We start from the raw sequence: 27,665 nt of genomic DNA, 5'->3' as shown, positions 1-27,665 counted from the left end.
ATTTTGTTCGTAGTCCTGTAATTTAACCCCAAATTCTGCCTTTGTGAGAAGAGGTGAATAACTAACAAAACATTTGGGTACTGCCTTTTTTTATAAAATTGGCCAAAAAATGGCAAGCCAAATTGCCAGTCTGGGAGCTTTTGACCAGTAACTGTCGGAGTCTTGCAGGCTTACTGTGTTATTTGGTTAGGATGGATGTGACTGCTAACTTCAGAAATCAAGATGCTGATTTGTTCCATGATGGTCATTTCAGTGTAGGAAGTCATTTAAGGCTTGGCAGAATATTGTTATGATACATACAAGCCTTTTACTTTCACTATTGCAAACATCACACAAATATATGACAACTTAATGCTGTAATACAAACTCTTCTCTGTAAATTTGCTGCCAACACTGTTTTTAGCAGTGCCTCCGGTCTGTCTCATCTTATAGCTTCCTTAAAGAAACAAAATCAAAGCAGACAACATAGGCTTTTCAGAATGCTGAAGCAATGCTAGGATTTTACTGTGTGCCATTAATCACCCAAGAGAGCAGACCTTAAGAATATTTTCTGCTTGTGCTGTCTGCCCAAACAAAAGAACATAGCTTCAGTAACAACTTTGAGTTTGGTAGTGATGCGTTGTCCAGAATTACAAACTGAGTTGGTTGTAAGTAGGTCTTTGTTCTTCACACTATCTATCATGAAATCTGTTTGGGCTAGACCTCTTTCTTGAGAAAAAGAAATTTAACTGAAATATAAATGAAGTCTGCTGTTTAGACTTTATTTCTACCACCTAAGATTGTGCTTAACAGTAATTGAGATAAACTGCAAATGTTTTTCTTCAGAATTATCATCCACAAACTGTACTGAAGAAAACTGAAACTGTTGCTTTGCTTTCAGGACTTTTCTATGATACTGGTTCATTGTACTCTTCAACACACAGTAGCATTTTAGCTAAGTTAATGAGTGAACATTTGAAGCCAATCTCTTGCTCCCCTTGATTTGGATGTTACTGGAGCATAGTTCTGGAGCATTAGAACTGTATTCCCTTAGGGTAAAGCCTAAACAAGATGTTTTGGTTTACAAGTTCACCTAGTGTTACACAGCACTAGAGGAGAATCCTGAAGCATGTGCAGCAGGCTATCAGGATGAATTCCAGTACTAAGCATCTAAGCTCTGTATCTCATTAAATGTGATTTTATAGCTAGAGCAGGAGACATTCTTTTCACATTAGATGCTTAAATAAATGGGGAGTCCAACTATTTATGTTTTACCAAGGGACTCTACAGTTCGGTAGTAGCAGTTCTCTTTTGAATCATACCTTCACCATTTCAAGAGAGGAGGGACACATAAGAACAAAGGGTTTTCTTTAATGATATTAACATCCATAATACAAACAATAAGTTAAATGCAGTAAAAATAATTAAATAAAGCTTGAGGTTCCAGCCCTCATACAAACAATTCAAATCTATAAAACAAAGACAAGTGAAAAAATAAAACTAGTGAAAAAAAGTAGTTTCCATATAATATCAGTTAAAAGAATGGAAATAAAGTTCTGACTTCTGGCATCCACAGCAGTCAGCAAGGGCTAAGCCTTTACATCCTCTCCTGACTGCATAGGTGCATGCATAGAGAGATAGCACAACCAGACTTTCCAGGGAACCCAGACACCTTCACCTGGGACCTGGAAGTCACATTTCCAATATGCCTTCTTGTAGCACAATTATTAATGTATTCTTAAGAATGTGTAATGCTGACACAGCTATAGGTGCCATCCTCAAGGTTTTACTACATTTGGTCTATAGCAATGAACCGTGTGCAGCAAATATCACCTTAGTCCAAGTAGACTTAAATCCTTCACATACTAGTGGTGATAATGCTGATGCTGCTTCTTTCTGATGCAAATCCTGATCACTCTCTCAGTACTGGTCTTAACAGGTTAGACTTCTGTGACTTGAGTCTTAGTATTGTTCAGTGTGCTGAGAAAGATTTTAAACTCAGGCCCTGTATAAAATCTATACTTGAATTAAATAAATTAAAACTGTACCAATACTTCCAGGCCAAATGCTGGTTCATAAGTGAAGTAGATAACTTGATATGCATAATATCGTGCATGGGAATACTCATTTAAATGTTAAATAGTTTAGCTTCCCAGTGAGTGGTTTTCAGGTAATTCAGTGTAGTTAAGATAATATATTGACCACCTCTCTGTCTCAGGAACACTGATGCTAGTGGCAGGCCACATGAGCATTTGAAATGAAAGCTGCATATGACATTCAGAACATTAATGTCCTGGCATCAGTATAGGCTTAATCTTGTTTCTTTGAGTCCAGCTGTAGAAAAGTCACTTAGGTTCAGGAACAAACTGGCTCTTGGCAATTACTGCATTCATATTGGAGTCAATCCAATTTAGGTATCTGGTAACTCTGGTGTAAACACCAGGCTTGTTTTTCTTTGCACAGCCATCTCCCCAGCTGACAATCCCATAAAGCATCATCCTGCCATCGTATTCACAGATCATGGGGCCACCAGAATCTCCCTGGCAACAGAAAAAGAACATATTAGTCCATTAGTCTCCATACCTCCTGTATGAAGATAGGATGAGAAAGCTGGGGCTGTTCAGCCTGGAGAAGAAGAGGCTGCATGGAGACCTCATAGCAGCCTTCCAGTACCTGAAGGGGGCCTATAGGGATGCTGGGGAGGGACTCTTCATCAGGGACTGTAGTGACAGGACAAGGGGTAACGGGTTAAAACTTAAACAGGGGAAGTTCAGATTGGATCTAAGGAGGAAATTCTTTCCTGTTAGGGTGGTGAGACACTGGAATGGGTTGCCCAGGGAGGTTGTGAGTGCTGCATCCCTGGCAGTGCTCAAGGCCAGGTTGGACAAAGCCTTGGGTGAGATGATTTAGTGTGAGGTGTCCTTGTCCATGGCAGGGGGGCTGGAATGAGATTATCTTGAGGTCCTTTACAACCCTAACTGTTCTATGATTCTATGATTCTATTTTCCACAGATGGAGCCTTTGTAACAGGGAGCCCGCAATTGTTTTTCTGAAGTGAAGCAAGCTAGTAAATACCTACAAGCTAAAGTTTTGATTTTCAAGAATGCTGCATACATAGAACAGAAGGCTCAGCATCTGCTGTGACTTGAACAGTCTGTAGCATAAGTAGTTTTCTAGCCCCATCCCAGCAGGGAACAGAGAAAGTAGCTACCTTGCACATAACACTTCATCCTAAGTTTATAATGCCATATAATAGGCCAGTGATATAAGGTTAAAGACCACACACCCAATTCTTCACAGAATCAATTGTTCTCAAGTCCTTATGGACAGAGGGACAACACTTATTCTTTTCACTTGATCATATGGCCACTCTGCCCACTAAGGGTGCAGGGAAATAAGTGTAGTATTGCAAATAATTAAAGCCTTGAACAACAATGGCTGAGACATCACTATTGTTGCATCTCCAAAGGCTGTCTGAACTTAACTCTAGGTCCCAACCCTCCTCCATGTTTGGCCACACTATAGGTTGACTCCATTGGACATACTAAATTCCTACTACATGGAGAGACTCCTCTGACTAGTAGAATTACAGATACCAGCAGCTGATGCCTATAGTGTACATGCATCCACAGTTATTTGGAAGATAAAACAAACCAGTTTTACCTTGCATGCATCAGTCTCCCACATGGGATCTCCAGCACAGACCATGTTGTCAGTAACTCTGATACTGTCATAGTACTCATGCTTGCATTTTCTCTGTGATATTAAGTTTACAGTGGCTGACATTAGTCTTTGAGCATAGAAGATGTCATCTGCAAATAAGAAGATAACTTATTTTCACCATCCAAGACAAAAAGCTCCAACCAACAAAAAACAAACACCCCAGAACATCCACTTTCAGCTCTGAAAAGAGCTTGTGTAGCCATTTCATTTTCAATTTGAGGCTCTTATTTCCAGCTTAATTTCACTGTTAATGAGTAAGTTATAAAGAGAAAAACAAGTGAGCCAAACACAAACTATAAAGCTTATATTTCAGAGAAGGAGTTTGATAGTTTATAAAGGAAGTCCTGTATAAGTGCAATCCTTTATTAATCCTCCAACACAGCTTTAATTTTTTTCTTACTCCTCACATCAACAATTAAAATATTGCCGTGTTTTACATCTTGGCTTACTTTGTATGACTGTAAGTGAGCAGCATGAAATAGGAAGTGCCATGGATAACCAGAGAAGATGATAGCAAAGCATGTTCAAAAGATGCACAGGGAGTACATAGAATAACAGAAAAGAATCTTTTAATCCTTTGCAGATCATACTATAGAAATATCTGTTCCCGTATTGTGGAAGTAAAACTCTGGAAAGAAGTAGTTCACTTACAAAATTCTTGTTTCCCATAGCCAGCTATTTCACACCGGGTATTGTCTGCTAAATAAATGTTCTTCTCTGGCAAGCAGACTGTTCTGACATATTTGGATTCTACTGCACACTGTCCAGAAGTTGTCCTTATCCTTATCAAAGCTACAAAACAAGTCAGACAGATTTGTAAAGTTAGTTTTCCACCCCATCAAGTTCTCTGACAATAGGAATATTAGATAGAGATAATGAGAATAGTTTCTATTACAGTTCTGGTTATATATGGTTCATCTCATCGCTCTTGGAATTACAGTGGATCATTATTTGTTAACAAAATTAATTTCCCCAGCACTAGAATTAGCAAACATTCCATCTTGAACCTCCTTCCTGGAAGGATAGGAGCTGATAGCTCAGGGAAGATTATTCTACAAGTGCATCTTCAGATGTTTGAAAACCTCAGTTTCCTGCCTGCCTGTAGATGGCAGCATCTGCTGCCCTGCTGAAGAGGGGGCAGTTTATACTGTTCTTCTCACCAGAAGGGCTTAATAAACTAGTCTGAGTCATTTTCCTTAGCAGCAGGAATTTGGAATGAGTAGTGGAGTTCCAAGTGTTAATTGCAAGAGTGCAAATTGCAACAATCTCTGACTTTGTTGGCTTAGGGATAAGTTTGTGAAAGCTAGAGAGACTAAAAGTCCGGATTAATTCTGGATAGCCTTTGGCTAATGTGGTACTTGATATGGCATTTCACTACTATATGATGAAACCTACTATGCATGCATTTTTCATTGCTCTCTATACATAATGTGATCTCTGTAGGCGTAGAAAAAGATAGAAGTGGGATGCTGCCACCAGTGCTTATGGAAGAGCCACACTTTATACAAGTCCAGAGATAAGATAGGCTTATAGTTGACTGCATACCAAATAATGCAGACATGTCACAAGCCAAGTTTACACAAGTGAAAAAGTTGCTCTTTGCACAAGCCTAGTTCTCAGAGATGCCTAGCTCCTGTTCCATTTTATCTTATCTCATCTCTGGTTCTACTTCTTTAAAAAAAAATGTATGCCACAATTACACAGCCTTAGGCTACCCTCAGTTTTTTTAAAGGCTCTTATTAAGACGACACTTACCAATATCATTGTCATTGCCACCTGTGTCATCTGTAAAGTCAGGGTGAGAGATGATTTCATCAACCATGAACACTTGCTCCTTATCATCAGTAACATTCAGCATAGACTTTCCAAGGAAGACTTTGTAAGCTGATTTGTTTTGTGGTTTTTTTGACCTGAGTGAGAGTAAAGAGATTCATGAAGATTACCAGTTTGAGAGCAAGGTCTACAGCTTAGATACAGTCTCAGTTCTGTTTCATGTTCACTTTAACACTGACAAGAAAAAACAAAATTTAGTCAGCTTTGAAAGTTAATGGAGTATTCTAAAAGAAAGCATCCCAATTTTTAAGATAGATATTCATCTACCTTAAATAGGCATTTTGAAGTGCATGCCTAGTTTAGCTGCTACTAATGCCAGGCACTGGTGATGAGAATCCTCTGCAAGATACTAGGAAGATCAGCTTCCCTCAAGAACAGTAAAATCCACCCATAAGTGTATTGCTCAACAGCTCTTCACCTCTCAGAATAACTAAGTTTTGTGAACAGCAAAGGTAAAACTGAAACCCTAGCTCCAGTTTTGGCTAAAGTTGTTTAATTGCATAATCCACCAAAATGTTATTATCTTGCTATAGCTCCTTTTGCTGTACTTGGACTCCCAAAGGCTCAATGGTTACAGCTACTCTCTCAGTTTGCTCAAAAAAGCATTCTTACTATGGTGCATTTTGAAGGATTGCTTAGAGAGCAGCATGCAAAGAAATCACTTGAAGAAAGTTGCAAATAAGAAGGATGTGGAATGGTAAACTTACGGACTATGAAAACAGTGTGCTGCTGTAAGCACCCAGCAAGGGTCAATGAGGCTGCCACCACACAGGAAATGGTCACTGCCCCTTATGTTTTGGAAGATGCCAGCTATCCAGGGCTGAGACTCAACCTCTGCCTGGCTTCCACCAACAATCTTGTAGTACTTGCTCATGCTTCTTTGACCACATGCATGCCCTGCAAAAAGAGAAAGTTTGTTCAGATGTTCTTAACACTGTACCGAGCTTGTGCTATTAAAAATAATAATAATCAATTGTCTTGAAATTGATGTTACTTACCACACTTTGCCATGTTGCAAGGTGTTTCTTGAATGGTGAATCCCTTTTTGGTGTAGCACCAGGGCCTGTCCCTTCCATTTGGGTTTCTGGAAGAGAAAGGAAGCATTCTTTTCATAAAGACAGAATTCTAAGGTACTGCCATTTTTTTCAGAGAAAACTAAGCGTCCTGTAAAGGGCAGAAGTGTTCTGCTGCAAGATATGCCAGAGAAAATTTGCAACTACCTATTACTGTCGCATACTGGGAGTTTCACAGTATGATAAGCTTCAGTGGAAAGCAAGAACCCCAGAGAGCCACATTCCAAGTATTTTTAGTAAAAATTCATGTATTTGTTTATTTTTAAGCACATGTACCATCATGTGAGGTACTTTTGCAGCGGTGACAATATAAGTCATCCCAGGAAGAGCAATGCTTTTCTTACCTGCAGTAGTTGTGCTTGCCCAGACCGAGCTGCAAAGCATTCCTTGTATGTGCATGGTAATAACCCCTCCTGATTACCGAGGGAAGGTCCCATGGCAAACATTCATCTTCTGTTGCCATTCCTCTGTAATCCTCCCCATTCTCAGTGTAGCACATGCTGGTGGTGTCTGATAAAATAAACTTCATTAGCAGCATATTCTTATTGATTTTTCTGAGACAGAAATAATCTGTATGAATACTTTTAATAAGAAATGGGTTAATTCATTACACTTTATTACAACAGACTACACAAAATCTGGACCTCATATTCTTATTAAATTTGTTCTTATTGAATTTTGAGTATCAAGAATCTTATGCTTTAAAGCATACATATTGCTTCTTTAATGGTTTCAGTTTACTTCACAATGTGATCAGTTCTTCTGCTTCTGAACAATCCCAAAGAAGTTCACTTTTTTCACCCCAAACTAAAACACTTGTGAGGTTGGCAACATTTGTGAAGAGACAGGGACAAAAGTTAGAGATACCAATTTTGCAACAGTATTAGTTATTTCTGCTCACTTAGCATAAAGTACTAAAGGATTTCCAATGTATGTGCTTATGGATAATACCTTCACTTGGCATTTTGCATTCATGATTTACCCATCTCTTGCTATCTTTTCAATCAATTTAGTGTTTAGATAGATACTCTACCTAGTTCGCAATTAATCCCAGTGTATCCTTCAGGGCATACGCAACGATTAATTCCACTAAAGAGGTAATAGGTAATGCAGGTTCCTCCATTCAAACAATGGCATTCTGTTAAGTAAAAGACATCACTAATTAGAGACAAAACATTTAAATGGTAAAGTAAAGTAACATGTAGTTGCAAACTAAGTTTTAGGCATGTAAGTATCATTAAGAGTCTTCCCCTTACATCAAGACCTACTTGCAAGGTAAGTTCTTTTTAGGTTCAAGCAGAACAGGCAGATACTTACCCTTGTGATCTGATCTGTGTTTATACGGGAGCTTGTAGTAGTACTTCTTGCTATAAAACTAAGAGAAAAGAAAAAAAGAATTAAGGAGAGTTTTGTTTATGTGGTTTGATTATCTTCCCTACTGCATACCTGAGCAAAGCAGAACTGGGAAGGGAAGAGAAAACCCACAAAACACCTTTATAAAAGCTCCAGAAGGCTGATGCACTGCATCAAATCATTGTAGCAATTTCTGCAATAAGGATCTAAACAGCTGATCAGGGTCCCTAGAACAGGCACAGAAGCTTTTCCCTCTCAAACACCAAGCAGTGCAGCAAAGGTGCAACATTCTCCAGCTGCCTCTGCCATTTTAGTGACCTTAGTGCTTCACATTCATGCCATGGAACAAAAGCCAGTAGATTTATAGTACAGTAGATTCTTGCTCTGTTCTTCAGTTCCTGCCTCTGCTTTGCAGGTTGAATATTATATTCTCCATGGAATTAATTAAGATTAGGTCTTTAGTATACTTCTCCCAGAGGTCAAGTGGCGTTGCCTGAGCTAAAACAAGCAGTAGTAACAATATAATTCCATAGTGTTGGTGAATGGCTCTGCTGATAGGTATGAACTGCCATACAAGGTGATGCTCAAATTCGTATTTGTTACACCTCTTTTAGCATCACACTTTCAAGCAGGTTATGTGGAAATTTAGTTATGGCCCAATACCCAACTCCATGAAATATCATTGAATTCTTAGTACTCAGTGTCCAGATCTGAATTACTTTAAAAGAAAAAAAATAATAGCTAAGTTTCTCTTATTGCATGAATTCTTCACTATTTAAATGCAGGCAGACATCTTAGGGTGGAACAGAATCAGAAGAAAAACTAAAGGGCTCAAAACATGTTTCTTGGAGGTATATGTACAGCAGATGCATATGTACAAGCAAAGGCAGCAAAACCAAAATTCAAGCCAAAAGCCTGCTACACCATCCAAAGCAGAAGTATAATTAAAACCAGAAGTGGTTCCAAGTGGACACCCCCTCCACCCCCCAACATTTATTTCAAAACTTACAGACTCCAGTCCCGTGACAAGCAAGCCCAGGGTTACTGTGAGGAAGATGAGTAACTTCATGTTCTTAGTTAACGTCTCACTTCGTTCCTCTTCTATCCCTAATATTTTGATTCTGAAAATAAAAGAGGAACTTTGCATCATGTCATAGCTTGCAGTGCCAGCTTTGTTGCTTCTGTTGCCTTCAGCTGGTTTCAGAATAAGTCACAACACAACTGACAGAAGAATTAAGCATTGACCTGCTGTGGAATATCTGCTTGTTATTTCCATATATTATATTAGAAGTTATCACTTGAAGCATTTCTGCACGGTTAACAATACAGCCAGACTTTTTCTAAAGTTTGAATGAAGCTGATAAAAGGAAAATTGAAACTTGAAAAAATCCATTCTCAGTTTCAGCAGTTCGGACTAACACAGTTGGAAGTTGGCAGACATATTTAGCTGCTGTCCAGCTGTTTGTACCTGTTTAACTGATTATCACCACCCATCCACGTAAAGGCTACACAAGGGAAAGCTCTATTTTTCATTACCTCTATAGATGCTGACTGTGCCTTGCTGATGCCCAGCACTTGCATAAGCCCAGACACCTCAGCAGCTGCTTCTGGCCACTGCAAACTGAAGAGTTCAGTCTTGGTGTTACCTCACTTATTTACAGGATTAGAAAAGCTTGGAACACATTCTGTCTGGATTTCTTATATGCAGCTGGATCCTCTAGCCAAACATATATAGCAACCTTCCCAGGTGTGACTGCTAAAAAGAGCTAGCCTTTAAAAACAGTAGGGAAAGAGCTATGGAGTGCCAATATGTCTTTTTATCTACTTTTTAAGTTGCAATATAAGCCATGTTTTTGGTTTGGTTTTGGTTGTTTTATTTGTTAGTTTTGTTTTTTTTTTTAAGTGTCCTCAGCTCCAGAACACTGGAAAACTTTGTTTTTAAGAGATTCCATAGGAATTTTGGTTCTTTTCACATCAGCAAGCAGTGAATGCAATAGGAGAGAGTAGGCAGAGACCTGCCCCACACTGCTTCAGAGGTTGCTACAGGGGCTTGTTCTAGCTTGGTCCTGCAGACTGAATACCTGCTGCTGCTTGGGGCATGTGTTCCAGTGGGTTTTATTTGAAAGACATACAATGCAAGTATTCTAAAACCACGGGGGGTGAGGGGGAATGACACAACCTTGAGGGAACCACAACACAGGGAATAGAGAAGATCACTGGATTCACTTGAGGAAACCTGCCATGATCCAAACCAAAATGCTAATGTAGATGGATCCTTTACTCACAAGGAGGTTTCATAACACAAGAAAGCAGATCATGCTTCAGCACATGCACATCTTTCAGGCTCACTTGAAATTTCAGCAAGTATGTTTTTCCCTAAGCATTACTTATACTAAGATGATTATCTTTAGCATAGCTGGCAGCTCTGCAAGTAGTTTGCCCTTTGTTACCATAATTAGCTTCCCAGGCCCAACCCTGGCATTGCAGAGAGCTGTGCTGCAAGTTTCTTGTGAAAACTACGCTAGACAGTAGGATGCAGTGCAGATCTCCCCGCTGCTGAGATGCCGCATCACCCGAGAGGTTCCCCTTCTTCTAATTTAAAGAGCAACCGCTTAATTGTGTTTGCCCTTGGCCTGGCGTTGTCACCCCGAAATCATACTCGGGTCCCAGGGACGCGGCACTTACCAGCGCTGGAGTCGAACGACGATACAACGATATCGGTGCGAGACCTCAGCTACCGTGCGAGCGCAAAGCAGCGGTGCCCGCACAGCGCGGAGCGGGCGCTATAAAGGCCGGAGCCGGGGCGGGCCCGCCGCTGCCGCCACCGCCCTGGGGCGGAGCCATGCCTGCCCCCCGGGACCTGCAAGTGCCTCGGCGCCGGTGCTGGTGCAAACACGGCACTGCTGCAGTGACTCAAGGGGGGAATTTGAAATGCCGCTCGTTTGGTTTCGGGGGGTGGGGGAGAATGGGGAGAGCAAACGGCTTTGTTGGAAGTGACCGTTCTGCGAGGGGCTGCCCCGCGGCGGTCAGTAGTACTTAAAGGCATTAAAAGAGATGCGACAGCTAAGAGAAAAATAACTTGTGTTGAAACATGCCCAGAGATGCAAACAAGGGTGGTGTATTTTATTCATGTGGGGCTACCCATAATGAGAGAAGTACGGATGATTTAATAACTGCTAGAGAATTAAATTGATTCAGCTGTGGGTTAAGCACAGCCCACTGGGAGGGGGTATTGGGCCAGAATGTGTTATCAGACCTGCTGCCAGCTGAAACAGAGTGTTTGGGGCTGCAGAACATTCCTCCTGCCAGCTGGAATCTATTAGGGCACTGGGTCACAGCCGGGGCTGAACTCATCTTCTCCAAAGCTACTTACAGCTCCCTTGGCGTTGAGCAATCTTTTGCTCCCCAGAAATTGGTCATGGCTTTCCCATAATTTCTGTTTTCCAAAAAAATATTCAAAACAGGGTAGTTTTGTAAGAGGTGGATATAAGACTGACAGGTGTCTTTATAAGAACGCAATTCAGTCAAATGTGGTTTTTCACATTGTCCTGTGATGGTGTAGCAATGTAGTGAATAACAGCCAACTAGTACTCAGTATTTGTGGGTATATTCATAGACTTTAGCTTCAGGTAGTGCAGGTGATTAACTTGAGGCAGGTCTTCATAGGCTGTGTAGCTGATGAAGAGCTGTTTCTTAAGAGGCTGGACCAGAGCAGGTTTTGACCTGTTTTTCTTTCAAGATGAATGTTTTCATAAGTGGACAGTTCAGAACTTAAGGAGACCACCCTTCTGTGTTTGATATCTAGCTTCACTGATGTGAGTATGGCTTAGTTTTCTTCTTTCCTCCCCACCTTTTATCATGTAAGTATACGACAAGGGGTAATGGCTTTAAACTGAAAGAGGGTAGATTTAGATTAGATATGAGGAAGAAGTTATTTATTATGAGGGTGGTGAGGCACTGGCAGAGAAGTTGTGGATGCCCCATTCCTGGCGGTTTTCAAGGCCAGGCTGGATGGGGCTTTGGGCAACCTGGTCTAGTGGAAGGTGTCCCTGCCCATGGCAGGGGGTTTGAAACTGGATAATCTTTAAGGTCCCTTCTAACACAAACCATTCTATGATTCTGTTCTATTTATGTCAATTCTGTGGTGTAACCATACCTTTATTTGGGTATTGGCCATTTACATTCTCTATTTCTTTCTGTTCAGACCTTCAGGCCCATGTCAGAACAGACCTCTGCTGAAAGCATGCTGAATTCACTTCATTGAATGATAGGAACTGAGTCAAGAGAAATGGCCCAAGCTGGAAGACCAGAAATAAACATAGGTAAGGAACAAAACTTTCTCAATGACAAGATAATAATTTTTCTCTCTCTCTGTGGTGACTGAATATATCAGCATCACAAGCAATTAGATCCTCTGAGGGACAGGGCAGAAAACATCAAGGTAGAATCCTCATGGCACTCTCTTCACTTTAGAAGAATGACTGTAGAGCAAATTTACCGTAGGGAATAAATTCCAGCGGTGGGGGATAATCCAGATTTTAATAGCAATCTGTAGCATTTACATATGAATTTTAATACACCAACTTTACATGTAATAAATTAAGAAATAGTCATGGTTTGATTGAACAGGGAAGGGACAAGGTGTCAGGAAAAAGCTGGTTCATCAGGGCTGGACAGCTCCTTTTTTTGTTCCTCCATGCTCCCAAGGCAGAGGTGCTAGGACATGGTCACTTCCTCAAACTCTTTCTGGAAAAAGAGCCAACCCTAGAGCATCTGGGTTTCCCTTTTCACATTTGTTGTTCCTTAAGAGGTGCTGTAGAAGTGTGAGGAATGGTCTGAACTACCAAGCTGCATAGATCTCCCCTGTTTCTCATTTTTCCCCTAAAACTTGAAGGTTCATACTTGTTTCCCAGGTCCAAGAGCCCAAAACATTTGTTGTCTTCACTCTACAAGGTACAGAAAGATTAAAAATCCCTATTTCTTCTATTTGTCATATAGTTGGATTTTGCTGAAATACTGTATTACTTTATTCTCAATAATGAAATGTGCCTGAAAAGCTATCAGGAGAAGTGACCTGGGATGTGTCACATTGTTTCAATCAGAGTGGTAACAGTTATTGATCAGAAACTCTGGCATGTTTGCAGTATCCCTTCAGTGCTATCAAATTCCTTTTTGCACCTACATAGGGAATGATTGAACTGAAACTATGGTTTAGCAGCGAGATATCCATGCTGGCTGCAAATGAGTTTACTTTGGTACTGCAAGTCATTTCATGGCAAGCAAGGCTGCATGATCTCTTATGAGCATTAAGTGACTCTCAGGAAAGCAGAAACTGCTGAGAGAATTTCCAGTGCCTGAGTTCACTGAGCTGGCTGATGGCTAGCACAGCAAGCTCTGAAATGAGGTTTCAGGTGAAATAAACACTTAGACCCTTTTATGTGCCTGCCTTAAAGCAGAAACCTTGGAAAATCTGTAGCCTGGCATCCCTGGCAAGACCTCTGCCTGACCTCAAATCTGGACCTGCCAGCACAGGTAGGAAATGCACAGACCCAGTGGGAGGGGTGAAACAGGACCAGTTCTGTTACCAAGGGACTTTCAGTAGCTTCAGGGCCAGAATTTGTTCATTACCCCATGTCCTGAGAGTTCAGAAGAGCCCTGTTGCAACATGTGTTCTTTCTCCAGACTAAGATCAAGATAGAACAGAGGAAAAGGTCTTTGTAACTCAAAATCAAAGTTGCTTGGGAAGAACAATGAACAAAATGAAATGCCTAGTGAAAGACTCTCAATGGAACATATTTGTCCAGTAGACACTGCTTAATGACAACCTGTGAGGCTTAAGAGAGGAACCCTTGTACAGACCCATGAACAGTTTTTCCTTTTTGAGAGCCCACTTTCTGCTTTCGCCTGATAAGATCTTTTTCCTTATGCATGTCTGTGGTTTCATCACTTTGTTTCTTACCTGAATTTGGCAGAGTTGTGGGCAGGATGGAAGAGGGAAAGACTTCTGAATAAAGGAGAGGTGCTATAGGAAGTGGTATGAGTGACCTTGCAAGGGACAATTTACTTGCTTAATAGGAGCATAGCACATAAACAAGAAAAAGCAAGTCACAAGATCTAAAGTCATTCTCACATTTATATAGTCAGGGCTGTTAATAACAGGGCTTTATAAATTTCTTTTGTCTGTACATGGATTATAGCACAGGGTAGAGAAAATGTATATACCTATTATGAGCTGCTCATGTGATCCAAGTCTGTGAACCCCTTACAGCTGTACAGTACTTCTCTCAAAAAGCTAGTAGGATGAAACCCGCAGTCAGGCAGTTCATGGTTTACTGTGATCCTCTGATTTAGTTCTCAGTTGCTGATAAAAATCTTGCTGATTCTTTTAATTTATAGTTGGAGTACCTTGAATGTTTCAGATTAATAGGCCAGCCTGACTTAGCAAATTTAAAAACACAACATTCCACTCCAACTTGGTGAGGCCACTGACCCTCTTAAAGAAATACAGGGGCTTTATCATTTTTATTCAGGTGGCATGCTGAAAGGGATTGTGAGGTTCACATTGTTTTGTAGAAGTTGCCAGGGTGGAAGGGTTATCAGTTCCAGTGTTTATTTTCACAGCTGATGATAAAATATTAAAACTAAAGAGAAATACCATCCACCACACAATTAATGGAGTGTTAAGTAAATATCAGTAAAAAGAACTGCCACCGAAGTGCTCTTCTGTCAGGGAAAATTTCCCTTACTGTGGTACCCTGGTATTCCACATTGGATTTTCTCAGCTGGGGACACTCACCAGCCTAATAGGAATCTCCACAGGTGAAAAGTTACAACCGTGCTTAGAAATCTGCCCTAAACCTGAAATCCTGGCTCTGTGAGCAGGCACTTCTGCAGGCCCCTGCTGAAAGTAATGGTGGTCAGAGGAGGGGGAGCAGCCCCTATTATTCAAGGCAATTTCAGAGTCAGAGCTCAGGTATGCCTAAGGTTTTATATTGCTTTAAGCCTGGTGGTTGTGTGGAGCACCTTCTGGTTTGTTTCACATGTAAGTAATATCAGAATTAGTCCTTTGACTAGTAAAATGCCTATTTTGCCAACATGGCTTCCGTTGAAATAGAAAAATCATTTGCAAGTCCTCTCTACTTACAGTGCATTAAGAATGGAGAGGTCTATATTTGCATACGAGCAGTTATGTGTGCCTAAACCTCTGTCATCTCACATGACAGAGCATTGTTAAGCCTCACATTCAGTGTTTAGTTAGTGATTAAGAATACAAAAGCTAAGAAAACACCTAGATCGTTTCAAGGTGACTTGTCATCTCTGTAATGATGATAGTTTGTTGTTTTATTTATGCAAAGAATATAGCTTGTCACTGCATTAAGCAGCCCCATCTATGGGTATAGAATATAACAAATACAGCTATGTTTACAACTGCTCTGTGTACTGGAATGCACCTTAAAAATCAAAGTGCACTGGTTTACAGTAAATTTTGTATTATGGCAGAAAGGTTCCAAGGCAGTCATGTGTTACAAGCTTAAGGGAAATTTTCCAGTGTGAAGTTCTTTTAGAATGCTCCTGTGTCACCTTTAAGAACACAGGCACTTTAACAGTAAAACATTTTGTAATCTTCTTTTGATAGTAGGCAAGTTATTTTTTTTAATCCATTTGCTGCTATCTCTGAGGTAATAACAGACATGACTGAATAAAACAGTAGATTTTTAAATAGATTTCAAATGTTACATTATCAGCTTTCAGAAGGTTAAAAATATACAGCTCACTCTTTAACCTTATTCTCTCAAATGACAGCTTGTATGAGTACCAGGAATTTCCAGAGTAGCTGATTTTAAGTCGAATGTGATTCATAAAAATTCTTCTACTTTAATGACTCTTGATTACTTGTCAGTTGTTTGTGGTTGGAATCTGAAGCAAATGGTGATCTCATTTCCTTTAGGTATAATTCAGTTATTCAGGTTTCTTTGTTTATTTAAATTTTTGTTCCTTTTCCTTGCTGCCTACTGGTTTTCCTTTATCTATGTTATCTGTGTGCGTAGAAGTAGCAGAAAATATCAGCTGAGGGCCACTGGACCCTCTCCGGATGCTTGTTGATGCTACTTATTGCTTTGCGTGCAGCAGAAATAGCCAGCCTTTATCTCTGAACTAAGCCAATGTAATCAAAACCTTGAAAACTCGCTTCAGTCACAACAAGCCACCAACTCCTCTTGGCTGAGCTATTTTATTACACTGGGAGAAAATGTGGTTGAAGCTTTAAAACAGCACTATCCCTTCCAAAGGCCGTTTTGCTGGGTACTGCAGCTGCATTCTGCAAAGAGACAGACCATGCTGGAAGTTGATTGTAGGTATGGGGTGAGCACATCGAGCACCTGTGAAATCCCCTGTCACTGGGTCCATTTCACTCATGCGTAGAAAGCAGCTACTTAACGAGTGTTCTTTTTTTGTATACAAAGTTTTGTTGTTTTAGTGAGCTGTCCGGATATGAATGTTTTCTTGAATAGCAATGCTCACATCTAAGGGTTTCTTCATCAGCTTCTTGCGCACCTGCTTTTAAACTATATGCTTGTATCTCATTGAGCATTTATGAAAATCCACTGATTATGAAAATTGCCAGTCCCTGTCAGTGTATGTTGGAATTGCTCAGTTGAGACAACTGATATCTAAGCAAAGATTAGTCTGAGCTACAAATGTTGCATCCAGATCCTAAATATCTTCAAATTATGTTTGTGGTTATGTCTATGCCTGACTTAATTTCCAGTTGCTTGTAGCACTGGGAGAAATCTAGAAAAGAAGACTTCTGAGTCTGAAGCTATAAGGCAGAAAGCAATTAATGGGTTTTTAGGGATTAAGCTGTGATTCTTTTGGTGATTTTCACTTCTGAAGTGGGATATTTTCCAAGGGAATCCTATGTCTGCCTGCCACTTAGTGATCTGGAATACCACATTGAAATCTAACACTGGAAATTTACAGAAACAGCTGGCTTGGACTATTATTTCTGTAGTGCGTCAATCAGATTCACATTCCACAGGAAAACGAGCAAACTGAGAACACGTCAGTTGCCAGACTTCTGGAGGGCAGGAGATTTGCTAAAAACTGGGAAGAAAGCAAATCTGGGAGAATGAGTTCTGCATGCTGTATGCCAGTGATGGTGTAACCAGGGAAGCAGCACATCCTAACCCGCTTTGCAGCACAGCCCAGGCAAGAAAATTTGCACTGCTTATCTCTTTGAGATGCTGCCTGTAAAGATCATTTAGGATTCCACCCTTCTGCCTTTTGTCTTTGGGTTTCTTACTTATGAAGGAAGATAAATACCTAAACTAAGAGGCAATTCCTACCTACAGGGAAGGAAGTGCTGATTTACAGTGCCAAGCAGATACATAACAGATGTCTGAGTGGGGCTTTCTGTAGGGTGTGACACTACCTGCTCTTATCAGCTTTGCCTCCAGGGAGTAATCAGTTTAGCATGTTCTCTATGTCTTGCACACCTCTCAGGTAGAATCCGTGGGTGCAGGATCAGTGGCAGGGAGCCTTGTCCACCCCGATGGATGCAACTGGGCTGAGTTGCATCCTTGCTGCTCACTGGAGATGCAGATCACTTGTATACTGCACTATAATCCTTAAATGCAGGATTGTTTTGACTAAACAACAGCCCCAACTTCCTCAGCCTGTCTTCATACGGGAGGTGCTCCAGTCCCCTGATCATCCTCGTGGCCCTCCTCTGGACATATTCCAACAGTTCCATGTCCTTTTTATGTTGAGGACACCAGACCTGCACACAATACTCCAGGTGAGGTCTCACAAGAGCAGAGTAGAGGGGCAGGATCACCTCCTTCGACCTGCTGGTCACGCTCCTTTTGATGCAGCCCAGGATACGGTTGGCTTTCTGGGCTGCGAGCGTACACTGAAGCCGGCTCATGTTCATTTTCTCATCGACCAGCACCCCCAGGTCCTTCCCCACAGGGCTGCTCTGAAACTCTTCTCTGCCCAACCTGTAGCTGTGCCTGGGATTGCTCTGACCCAGGTGTAGGACCTTGCACTTGTCATGGTTGAACTTCATAAGGTTGGCATCAGCCCACCTCACAAGCCTGTCGATGTCCCTCTGGATGGCATCCCTTCCCTCCAGCGTATCAACCGAACCACACAGCTTGGTGTCATCGGCAAACTTGCTGAGGGCGCACTCAATCCCACTGTCCATGTCAGCGACGAAGATGTTGAACAAGACCGGTCCCAACACTGATCCCTGAGGGACACCACTCGTTACTGGTCTCCAGCCAGACATTGAGCCACTGACCACAACTCTTTGCCTGCAGCCGTCCAGCCAGTTCTTTATCCACCGAGTGGTCCACCTATCAAACTGATGTCTCTCCAATTTAGAGACAAGGATGTCGTGTGGGACAGTGTCGAACGCTTTGCACAAGTCCAGGTTGATGACGTCAGCTGCTCTACCCCTGTCCCTCAGTTCTGTAGCCCCATCATAGAAGGCCACCAAATTGGTCAGGCAGGATTTCCCCTTAGTGAAGCCATGCTGGCTGCCACCAAGCACCTTGTTTTTCATGTGCCTTAGCATGCCGTCCAGGAGAATGTGCTCCATGATCCTGCCAGGCACAGAGGTGAGACTGACTGGTCTGTAGTTCCCTGGGTCTTCCATTTTCCCCTTCTTGAAAATGGGGGTTATATTTCCCTTTTTCCAGTCGTCGGGAACTTCACCTGACTGCCATGATTTTTCAAATATGATGGACGAAATTGTCTAAATAAATACAACCTACAGAAAAAACCACTCAGTAATCATAACCATTAATGGCTATGATTGAATGGTTATGAATCATAATCATTAATGACATTGGTCATGGATGGTGCTATGAAGTACCAAAAAAGCTCTGAATTAAACAGACTCCTCTGTGAATTTACAGCTGAAGGAAAAGGATACCAAATGCAGAAAGATGGGAGTGTAGAGAGCCCATAATGCAGCACTGCCCAGTGTATCAGGCAGAGGCTCGGTACGTTTGCAAGTGAACAGCTGTTGAACAACTCAGAGGAAAAAGAGTTTTAAGGAGAAAAAGTAAATTGCTTCCTGGGTGCTGTAGAACAGCAGCATTTTTCCTCATAAAGAAACAGCTGAGAGGGAAGGGGAAATAGAATTAACTTGGGTAGTTTAATAATAGCATGTATCTTGGGTGCTCTAATAATAGTTCTTATCTTTTCTCCCCCTCCTACTCCTTCAGATGTTTTGGCTTCAGTCATCTTTCTTTTTTTTCCTAGATGGTTTCCTGTAACTTACTTGTAGTACGGACACTGTGCTATGTTTCCTAATCTTTGTTTGCTGATTGTTGTTTATAGAATATAAGTAAATACATCTCTAAAGAAAATTGGGCTTGCTCTCCTGAAGGAAGTTTAACACCTCTCCTGTCTATGGCAGTTGCAGCTTTTGTTGATGGACAGAGGACAAAAGAAAACAAACCAAAAAAGAGATTACACAGCCTTCTCATATATAAGTACAACAGGAAAAAAAAACAAACCCAAGCCAACCAACTTCTAAGTCCACTTTTTGTTTGCAAAACGTCTTTTTTTTCATCCTTGTGCAAAGACTTCCAAAGGGAGATTCTGGCATATAGTGACCTATCATCAGTACCACCAACAGTATTCCTGCCATAAAGCAGAAATACTTGCTCTCTCCCTCCTCTATCTCCATGGCTTTTATTTGGCAATGCTGATCACTTGTGCCAACTGTGATTTTGGTTAGAACTGTTGGAAATGCAGTGGTTTGATTCTTCTGAAATATATGTGGGTTTTGAGCAAAATGTCTCAAATTGAGATACAACAAAGCCTCCCTCATTGGGAGTTTTGGAAGCAGCTTTGGCGTGAATCTTCCCTTTGTTCTCCAAGAGGTGTCAAGAATATGCTCACTTGTCTCTATAAACCAAACAGTGACTGAAGCAGGCATTTACAGAGGAGATGGAGAAGGCAAAGTGTAGAGAAGAGTCCTTCCTAATAAATCTGTAAGGTTCAGCATCCTGGGCTGCATGCTGGTACTGTTGTAGACCTGATCAGAAGGGCAGAGTAAGGTGGCAGATGAAGGGGATAAGAGGCAGTGTTAAGTGTTATTTCCCTTTTGAGAAATTGCTAAGGTTTAGCCAGGAGAAAGGCAAGAAAGAAGTGTTATTAATTTGTCGGAAATGGAAGGTGGACACAGCAAATGAAGGTTGTGCTGGAAAAGGTTGAAAGCAACCTATCTATCTCTGGGCTCATTATCAGAAAAGTTACTAAGGGGACAGTAGAGATTGGCTACACAGTTTATTCAGGAGTCTAAAGGATGAATGTGGGAGGATAGGGCTAGAGGGCATAGGTCATGAAGAGCTCTGAGAGTGAAAACAAGTTATGTATAGTCGATGCAGTGAAGAACAGGCAGATGATAAGGGATAGCTTGATCAAAGAGAATTCCATGAGAGAAGCCTTTGCAGGAGCTTTTCTGACTGTAGACAAGAAAAGTGGAATTACATTTGTTAAAGCTCCTGGCAGGCAGAAAAGTTCCGTTGCTTTCAGTGATGGTAGAGAACAGTGGGATCAGTCCAAAAGGACTAGGAAAGATGGAGCTGTTACAATTCAGTTGAGTTGCATCTTATGAAAGGTTTTTAAAAAAGGTGATACCAGAGAGATGTGTAGATATACTCTTTGACAGAGTGAGGGAGGTTTACAGTAGAGGTGCAACATCACACACATAAAGATGGCAAATTAGTTTGTGTTTCCAAATGAGATATAAAATGAAGGAAAAAAGGAAACCAAGAGAGTAATTTCAAGGCAAGATATGTTGAGTCAAAAGATTGTGAAGAGAGGCAGTGAAGGAGAGAGCTGTGGAACATAGGCAATGCTGGGTAAAAGGAGCTCCGCAACCCAGGAGAATGAGGACAGAGCTCTGCTTCTGAACAGTTCTCATGAGAATAGCTTCCACTCCATGCAAACGACAGAGGCAAGTTGGAGAAAGCCTAAACTGGGTCTGGAGAACAAACTCTGCTGTTGAGTTTGCACGTGGTGAGTGCTGAAGTGATCAACATGGGAAGGAGTTGCAAGTGGCATAAAGTGAGGGATATTGTTAAAGTAAGACAGACTGTAGGAAAGAATTGGATTTTCCCTCCTGGCACCTGGTGATGAGCACTCATGTTGTAGTCCAATAGGAAAGCTTTTGCCAGCCTGTGTGAATTCCCCTGAGATGAATGGAAATTTCTAATATAGTCTGTGTAACACAATTCATTATATGGAACTACATCTATGAATAAGCATTACTCAGTGGGAGTAAGGAATGTCAGGACGAATCCTAGGCTACTGTATTATGCTGTACTTAATATTACTTGAAACTACTTTGTGCTGCAGTGAATATTATTAAAAGGAAACTAGCTTAGGGACATGCTTGTCTTCTGTTCACTTCAATGGAATAGGTCTGAGTACCAAAATACCTAAATGAGAGGCCCAAACCCTCTTCTGAAATACACATCTATAAACTCGGTTACCCCATAACATGTTTACACTGGTGTAATGGGGATCAGTGCTTAGCCCATAATAACTCATTGCTGTTTTCTTGCACCCACAAAATTATATAAAAAGCCCACTGTAGAACATCTGTTCCAATGGAACAGCTTTTCCTGGAAAACTATCTAGTTAGTCACTGTCTCTTGGGCCTCATAGAGCTCCCATTTCTCTTTCTGCAGGGCCTCATCCTCATCAGGAAAAGGTGGAGAGTGGCTTCTGCTCTAGGCTACCCTCTTCACTGTAAAAGCTAGAAATTCATTCATTAGGCTGCCAAGACATTGGAATCCAAATCTTTCCTTTCAGGGTAACTGCAAAAAGTGGGTGCTACTCCTGCTGGCTCTTGTGTTACGCTCCTGCTGTTAGCAGATAACTTGTTATGGTAAGGGTTGGGGAAAGGGTATTTCTAGCTCAGGTGCTGTATGGCAGTTGTGCAATGGTTCTACAAAAGCATGAGCTACATGTACTACAGGACCTGTTAGATGTTTTTAGGGGTGCTGTCATGGGACATAAGGACATCAAATATCTACTTCAGGCATTCTGAACCAGGAAATTAAGCCCATAAGAGTGTTGAGGCAATGTAGGCTACTAGGTCACTGGCTTGCTTCAGGAATAGCTTATTAACGCTATTCCTCTGCCTTTCATTCTTCCCACTGTGATTCATACTGAAAAAGGAATTTATCTTGTCTTTGACAGTCTGGTAATATATTAGTAGGTGATTTCACTATAGTATTCAGTGCCAGGCTTTGGTCCTCAAAGCATGTTACTACATTAACATGAGACTTCCTGAAAGCGAGGTTCATTAAACTGACAGTGCTGCACAGTTGCCGTTTCCAGCTCTCAGTTCTGGAGCAATATGATTTGGCATACTTGGACCTCTGTGTTTCTCTGCATTGCCTTCTATAGGCATGCTTGATTATTTTCTCCCTTCCTGTGTTAAGTACTGACAAAACCGATTCCTCAAAAAAATGAGAAAATATTGAAAAAGAGGAAAGACAAAATCATTTAAGGAACATAGGGAAACCACAGTCTGAGCGTGTGACATTCCAGTCTGTGCAAGCATACATGAAGTATTAAAACTTGAAACAGTTTGTGTAAGTAACTTGAGACTAGACATACAGGCAAACTTTAACTTAAGTATCTTCAAAAAACTATAAAGAATATAAATGTAACTTTAATAGGTATCTATGTAGTACAGACTTCAAAAGGCAAAAGTATTACTGGGTTTTGGTTATTAATAAATCACATGGAAATTCTCCAGGTATTTCATTAAAGTGAAAATAAAAATAGATATCTAAATACCTGATGTGACTTTCACGTTAGGAAGGGGTTTCTTCAGATATTAGGTGGACCAGTGCTATTAGAGCCAGCAGAGTCCCAGGAGCTGAGGCACCTTTGCTTTGACAGATAGTTCTCTGAACCCTGATATGAAGCAATAGTAATTATAGCAGTCATAGGAAGAGAAGGAGCCAGAAAGCTGACTAGCTAGAAGTCAATGTTGTATTTTCATTTTACTTCTTGACAAAATAGCAGTGTTTATTGCTTATAAGAACTGCTTTTAAGGAGATGATTAAAAATAGGAGTCTGTCCTTATCTGATACTCTGTTCCAAAGCCTTGAAATAGGAGATCTGACTGCAATAGTTGAAGGAAACAGTCAACTCATGAAGTTTTGTATAGTATTATTCCCATCTTACCTCTGCTGAAACGTATATTCCACAGCAGGTTAATTTTCTGCAGCATCATGTTGCACTGTGGTATAGGAAATTCTACAGTAACTTACTTAGAAGCTGAAGTTTTGAGTATATAGGTATATTGTGAATGCTAGGGATCTATTTGGGCTGCCTTTATAAGCTAAAAATGATATCCACTGCCAAAGGTATGGTTCAGATCTTTGTGCCTGGCACATAGGCAGCCTGCGTTATGTCATCTGAGAATTTCTGATTTGGATTTTCAAGCTTGCTGGTAGTTCTGGTTTTCATCATTCAAATATGGGCGAAGAAGTCAGTGATGTTACTCTAACAGCAAAATAATGTCCTTGTTTCTTGTGCACTAAAGAAGGAAATATGTTAGCAGTTCACGATTAGGCTTATACCGTTGTCTTCTCCTACCACTATTCTCCTTTTGGACAAAATTCTTCCAAAATCTAGCTAATTGAACCTCCAGAGTAAAATCTTTGGTCACTCTTAGAATGAGAAGTGACTTGCTACCAATTAAAGCAGATACTTGACGTGTGAAACGTTGGCTTCTTTGGCAGGCATGCAAGTAGTCTAAAGTATTTTAAATAAGCTCTCAATGAGAATAGTTACAGCTGGGCTAACAATGAGAAATCTAAACAGAAGCATCCATTACTTCTGATTACAGCTTTATTTCAAGCATAGTGCTAGTACTTGACAAACATTTTTATAAGTACAACTTGCCAAAACTTTTGTTAATGGAAAGCATAGCAGGAGAGTCACAAAACTGTGAGAGCCTAAGCTTGGCTGGGTTGCAGAAACAGCTCTGCTATCCCCTGTGCAGCTGAAGAAGTGGTTACCACTGGCAAGCAAGCATGACCTCATGATAAACTCGCTGATCCTCACTCATTATTAACCTTTTAGCTACTTGCAACCAACACTCTTACCACAAGAGGAAAAGACTGCTGTCTTTCTTTTGCATATCATAAAGATAAGTACATTCACCAGCATTATTGACCAGAGACCTAGCAATAAATTCATGAGCTAGAACAGTCATGTTCAATATACACGTGAAATTACAGGTATAATTTCTGATAATAGTGCCATGTAAAATTCCCCCACTAGGACTTGTTTTTAAAATATGTAATATTACAGTGACCTGAGAGTTGCTTGATTTGGTTTTGCCTGTTCCTAAAAGTGTTGTATATCCTAAGATGTGGAAATCCAACTCTCTCAGAAAGTTCTAGGTATCATGACTTCCTGATAAGGAAAAATTATCCTATTCATCAAGATATCCATTCTGTCATGAAGACGTGCTTTGCAGTGCCACTGAAGAAGGACACGAAGCAAGAAAAGCGTGAAGACAGACATGCTTTCTGCTTTTTCATTTGAAAAAAAACATTTTTATCTTCCTAAGACAAATAATATCAGATAACGTGTATGAAATGCTACTGCATTTGAATAACCTCCTTCAAACTCTGTGGGATGGAATAGCGTATTTTTGTTCAAGTGCTAAGCAAACTGCATTTGTTCTGCAACTTTGTTGTCTGAAGATGTGAGGTTGATTCTCAGCTAACCAGCCAAGCACTCCTTCGAAATACTGCAGGCAGAAAGAGTCCCGCAGGAAGTGGTATTTGTGATTCAGTAAACGGCACCTTGCCCACTGAGTCACTGTTGAGCCAGTGTCCAAATGTGTTTCTAGAGCTTGGAATATAAAACTGAAGTCCTGATTGTTTGTGGCTACTGGAAATTCATTGAACTATTGACGAGAACAGGGATACTAACCGCAACATCCCTGATTCCAGACAGGGATAATTACAACTTTCCCCCACTTACTTCTTTGGGAGACTAATTCTCCTTTCCTCTAAGCTTGTACCTTTTTCCTGCACTGAGCTGGTCACCATCTTCTAAGCATACTGGAAAGATGAGTGCCACAACTAAGATGCACAGCCTGTCTTTCTGTGGGCACTACTGAACGTGCCAGGCTTGGCACCCGCAGTTTTGCAATGCCATGCTTTATCCCACTTGGAGACTGTCTTTCAGACACCATTACCGTAACCTGCCTGAACTTTTCCAGTTAGTTCAGTTCTGCAGCTGAAGGGGTGCACTGATTTGCAGTACATTTCCTCTTAGGACTCATGACCCAGTAGAAGTGCACAGTGACTCAGAACAGCCTTTTCTAAACAAAGTCTTAATTTATGGATCAGAATTGAGCAAACCTCAGCAAAGTTTAAACTGAAGATGCACCATGCATGTGATCTTTCGTACTGGATTTCACATGTCCAACACAGAATTCTTCTCTAATCAACTACTCAATAGGTTTCCAGTTCTGTTTTGGTTTTGGGTCATTGTTTTGTTGTTTTTGTTTTTTTCCCTTTAAATCCCATTGTTATGTATAGATATATAATTGAAACTTTACAATTTACAAAAACCAGATGTCTAATGTCATTCATCCACACACTAATTTATGTGAAGGTTTGTGGAAGAAAACCTTGGTACATGATTTACAAACGTGATTGGTTGACCTTGGCTGGATGCCATGTGCCCACCGAGCTGCTCTATCACTCTGCCCCTCAACAGGACTGGGGGGAGAAAAGAAGGTGGGGAAAAAAACCCTTGCAAATCAAGATAAAGGCAATTTACTAAAGCAAAACCAAAGTAATGTGAGGTGCTGCTGTGAAAGATCACAGGTTCAAGTCTGGAGTGGTCCAACATGCATCGTGGGTGCTGTGATCCTGTATGTAAGTTAATGACATAGTGCTTAGAATTTAAGCCTTTTTCATGCTTAACTGTTCACAAAAACCTTATCACAGAATCATTAGGGTTGGAAGAGACTTCTAGAGATCATCTAATCCAAACCCCATTTTCCTGTTTTTTTTGTAATTATGAAATAGTAGCTAACTGCATTTGTCTTAATTTTAGTGAAATTTCAGTAGGACTGTAAGTAACACTTGTTTTGGACCTGCTCACATTATTGTTAAAGTCATTACTAGCTACATATAAATGGTTTGAATTTGTAGCAGGAAGATGCATTTTGGACCACTTAGTTAAGCTCTGTAAGTTGTATGTAGTGGTTAACTGATTTCTGGAGTTATGGAGCATATTAGATGTTAGGTAGCACGTTTAGCAGGTGGATGTAAGTGGATTTTCTCAACACGTGCGTATCTTCATTAATGTTGATAACGTGTTTAACCATTAGATGTAGGTTCATCTAGGGTGGTGCAGTAGCTTCTACTGTAGAGAAAGGGACATAACCATGCAAAATTCAGTTTCCTGAGCAAAATAGTACCAACTCTGAGTACCTGCTGGAATTGGGCTCACAGGTCCACCCTTCTTTGTTCATAAAGGAGTAAATAATTCCATCAGAGTGAGGAATAGGATATTACTCAATGTGAGAAATGGTGGCAAGATTTCACCCTGAAACACTATCAAGAAGCTCGTTTGGTGTCATGTAAAGAACGCACTGATCACGCACAGCATATCAATTAATCCTGGTCTCTCCCCTTCCCCTTCCTTTATCTTTCCTCCACCCTCCGAAACAAAATTTTCCACTTGATTATGAAGGAAGTGAGGGAGCCTGGATGCTACCCCAGGAGAGAAAGCTAGAGGAAGGGCTGGGTCACTTAGTCAAGCAAAGGGGAGGAGAAGGAAATGGTCAGTGAAAAATAAGGTTCTAAATGGAGGACTATGGACTAGAAATATGTTGAAACACTTCTGAAGAAATGAGGAATGGGGCTAATATAGGCAAAGCAGTTTAATCATATGCAGTTAGTAACAGGAGCTTTCAAAGTCTGTGGCCTTGTTTGAGACCAACTGCCAGCAACATAATATAGAGTGCCACTTCTATCTATTGAGCCCGAAATGCCAATCATTATGAAATTCCTGGTATCCCTTCATGCTACAGTCCACCCACGTAGCAGCCTGCTTATGCTGAAGCTCACTACTTGACTGTAACTCTGTTTTGAACAGAATCCATACTGATGCCTTCATCTGTCATATCCTGCCTGTTGCAGCAGTTTTCTCTGTGGCTTCTCTCTCCCCCTCTGATGTGATGATTTAGGCTGTCTACATTCTGACACTTTAAAAAGCTTACAACAGCAAAAGAAATTGATACCATCATACCCAGTTAACGTATCTGTGTACTTTGTATGTGTATATTGGTGTCTATTTATATAAAAAAAACCCAAATAATTTTTTATATTTGTCCTCTGCAAACATGCACTAATATATTTTATGTTAGCCCATCCTAAATTAAGTAGTTTTTAATTCAATTTTTTTATTATTATGTTGCTTGGTTTATGTGTTGCTTTTAGGCTGTTTCTTCAACTAGCACATTTTCTGCCTATAGTTCCGTGAACAGCTATAAAAGCCAAGCAACCTGTTTGTGAGCATGGTGGGGTTTTATAGGTGCATTTGTAGGTGAGGTTTTGTAGGCTCTCATTTTCTAGTGCTGAAAACTCACACAGTGCAGAAAATTAAAAACTTTTAAAAGCTCTTCAGTCA

General features: G+C 40.7%; 1 protein-coding gene and 1 long non-coding RNA gene across 3 annotated transcripts in view; one reads left to right on the top strand and one right to left on the bottom strand.

Annotated features, from left to right (window-relative positions):
* Positions 1–27,665, top strand: part of LOC136010039 (uncharacterized) — a 101,403-nt gene that overhangs the window by 16,471 nt on the left and 57,267 nt on the right. Inside the window, exons 1-2 of one of the 2 annotated variants that reach the window (XR_010610743.1) lie at positions 11,398–11,776; positions 12,166–12,283. This is a non-coding gene — a long non-coding RNA (uncharacterized LOC136010039). Of the gene's footprint in view, positions 1–11,397; positions 11,777–12,165; positions 12,284–27,665 lie in introns of those variants that run through there. The other variant, XR_010610742.1, reaches the window with a different exon arrangement.
* Positions 1,331–10,749, bottom strand: PLAU (plasminogen activator, urokinase). The gene is made up of 11 exons (XM_065670635.1): positions 10,647–10,749; positions 8,971–9,082; positions 7,926–7,983; positions 7,642–7,746; positions 6,953–7,118; positions 6,534–6,619; positions 6,243–6,432; positions 5,458–5,612; positions 4,354–4,494; positions 3,643–3,791; positions 1,331–2,519 (listed from the first exon to the last, which is right to left on the bottom strand). The coding sequence occupies exons 2-11, from the start codon at positions 9,028–9,030 to the stop codon at positions 2,325–2,327; spliced, it is 1,305 nt and encodes a 434-aa protein (XP_065526707.1). The 5' UTR covers positions 9,031–9,082; positions 10,647–10,749; the 3' UTR covers positions 1,331–2,324.

The sequence above is a fragment of the Lathamus discolor genome, chromosome 3, assembly GCF_037157495.1.
Source record: "Lathamus discolor isolate bLatDis1 chromosome 3, bLatDis1.hap1, whole genome shotgun sequence".
NCBI classification, from domain to species: Eukaryota; Metazoa; Chordata; class Aves; order Psittaciformes; family Psittacidae; genus Lathamus; species Lathamus discolor.
Note: the sequence above shows the minus strand (reverse complement) of the source record. Positions and strands in the feature narration are given on the sequence as shown.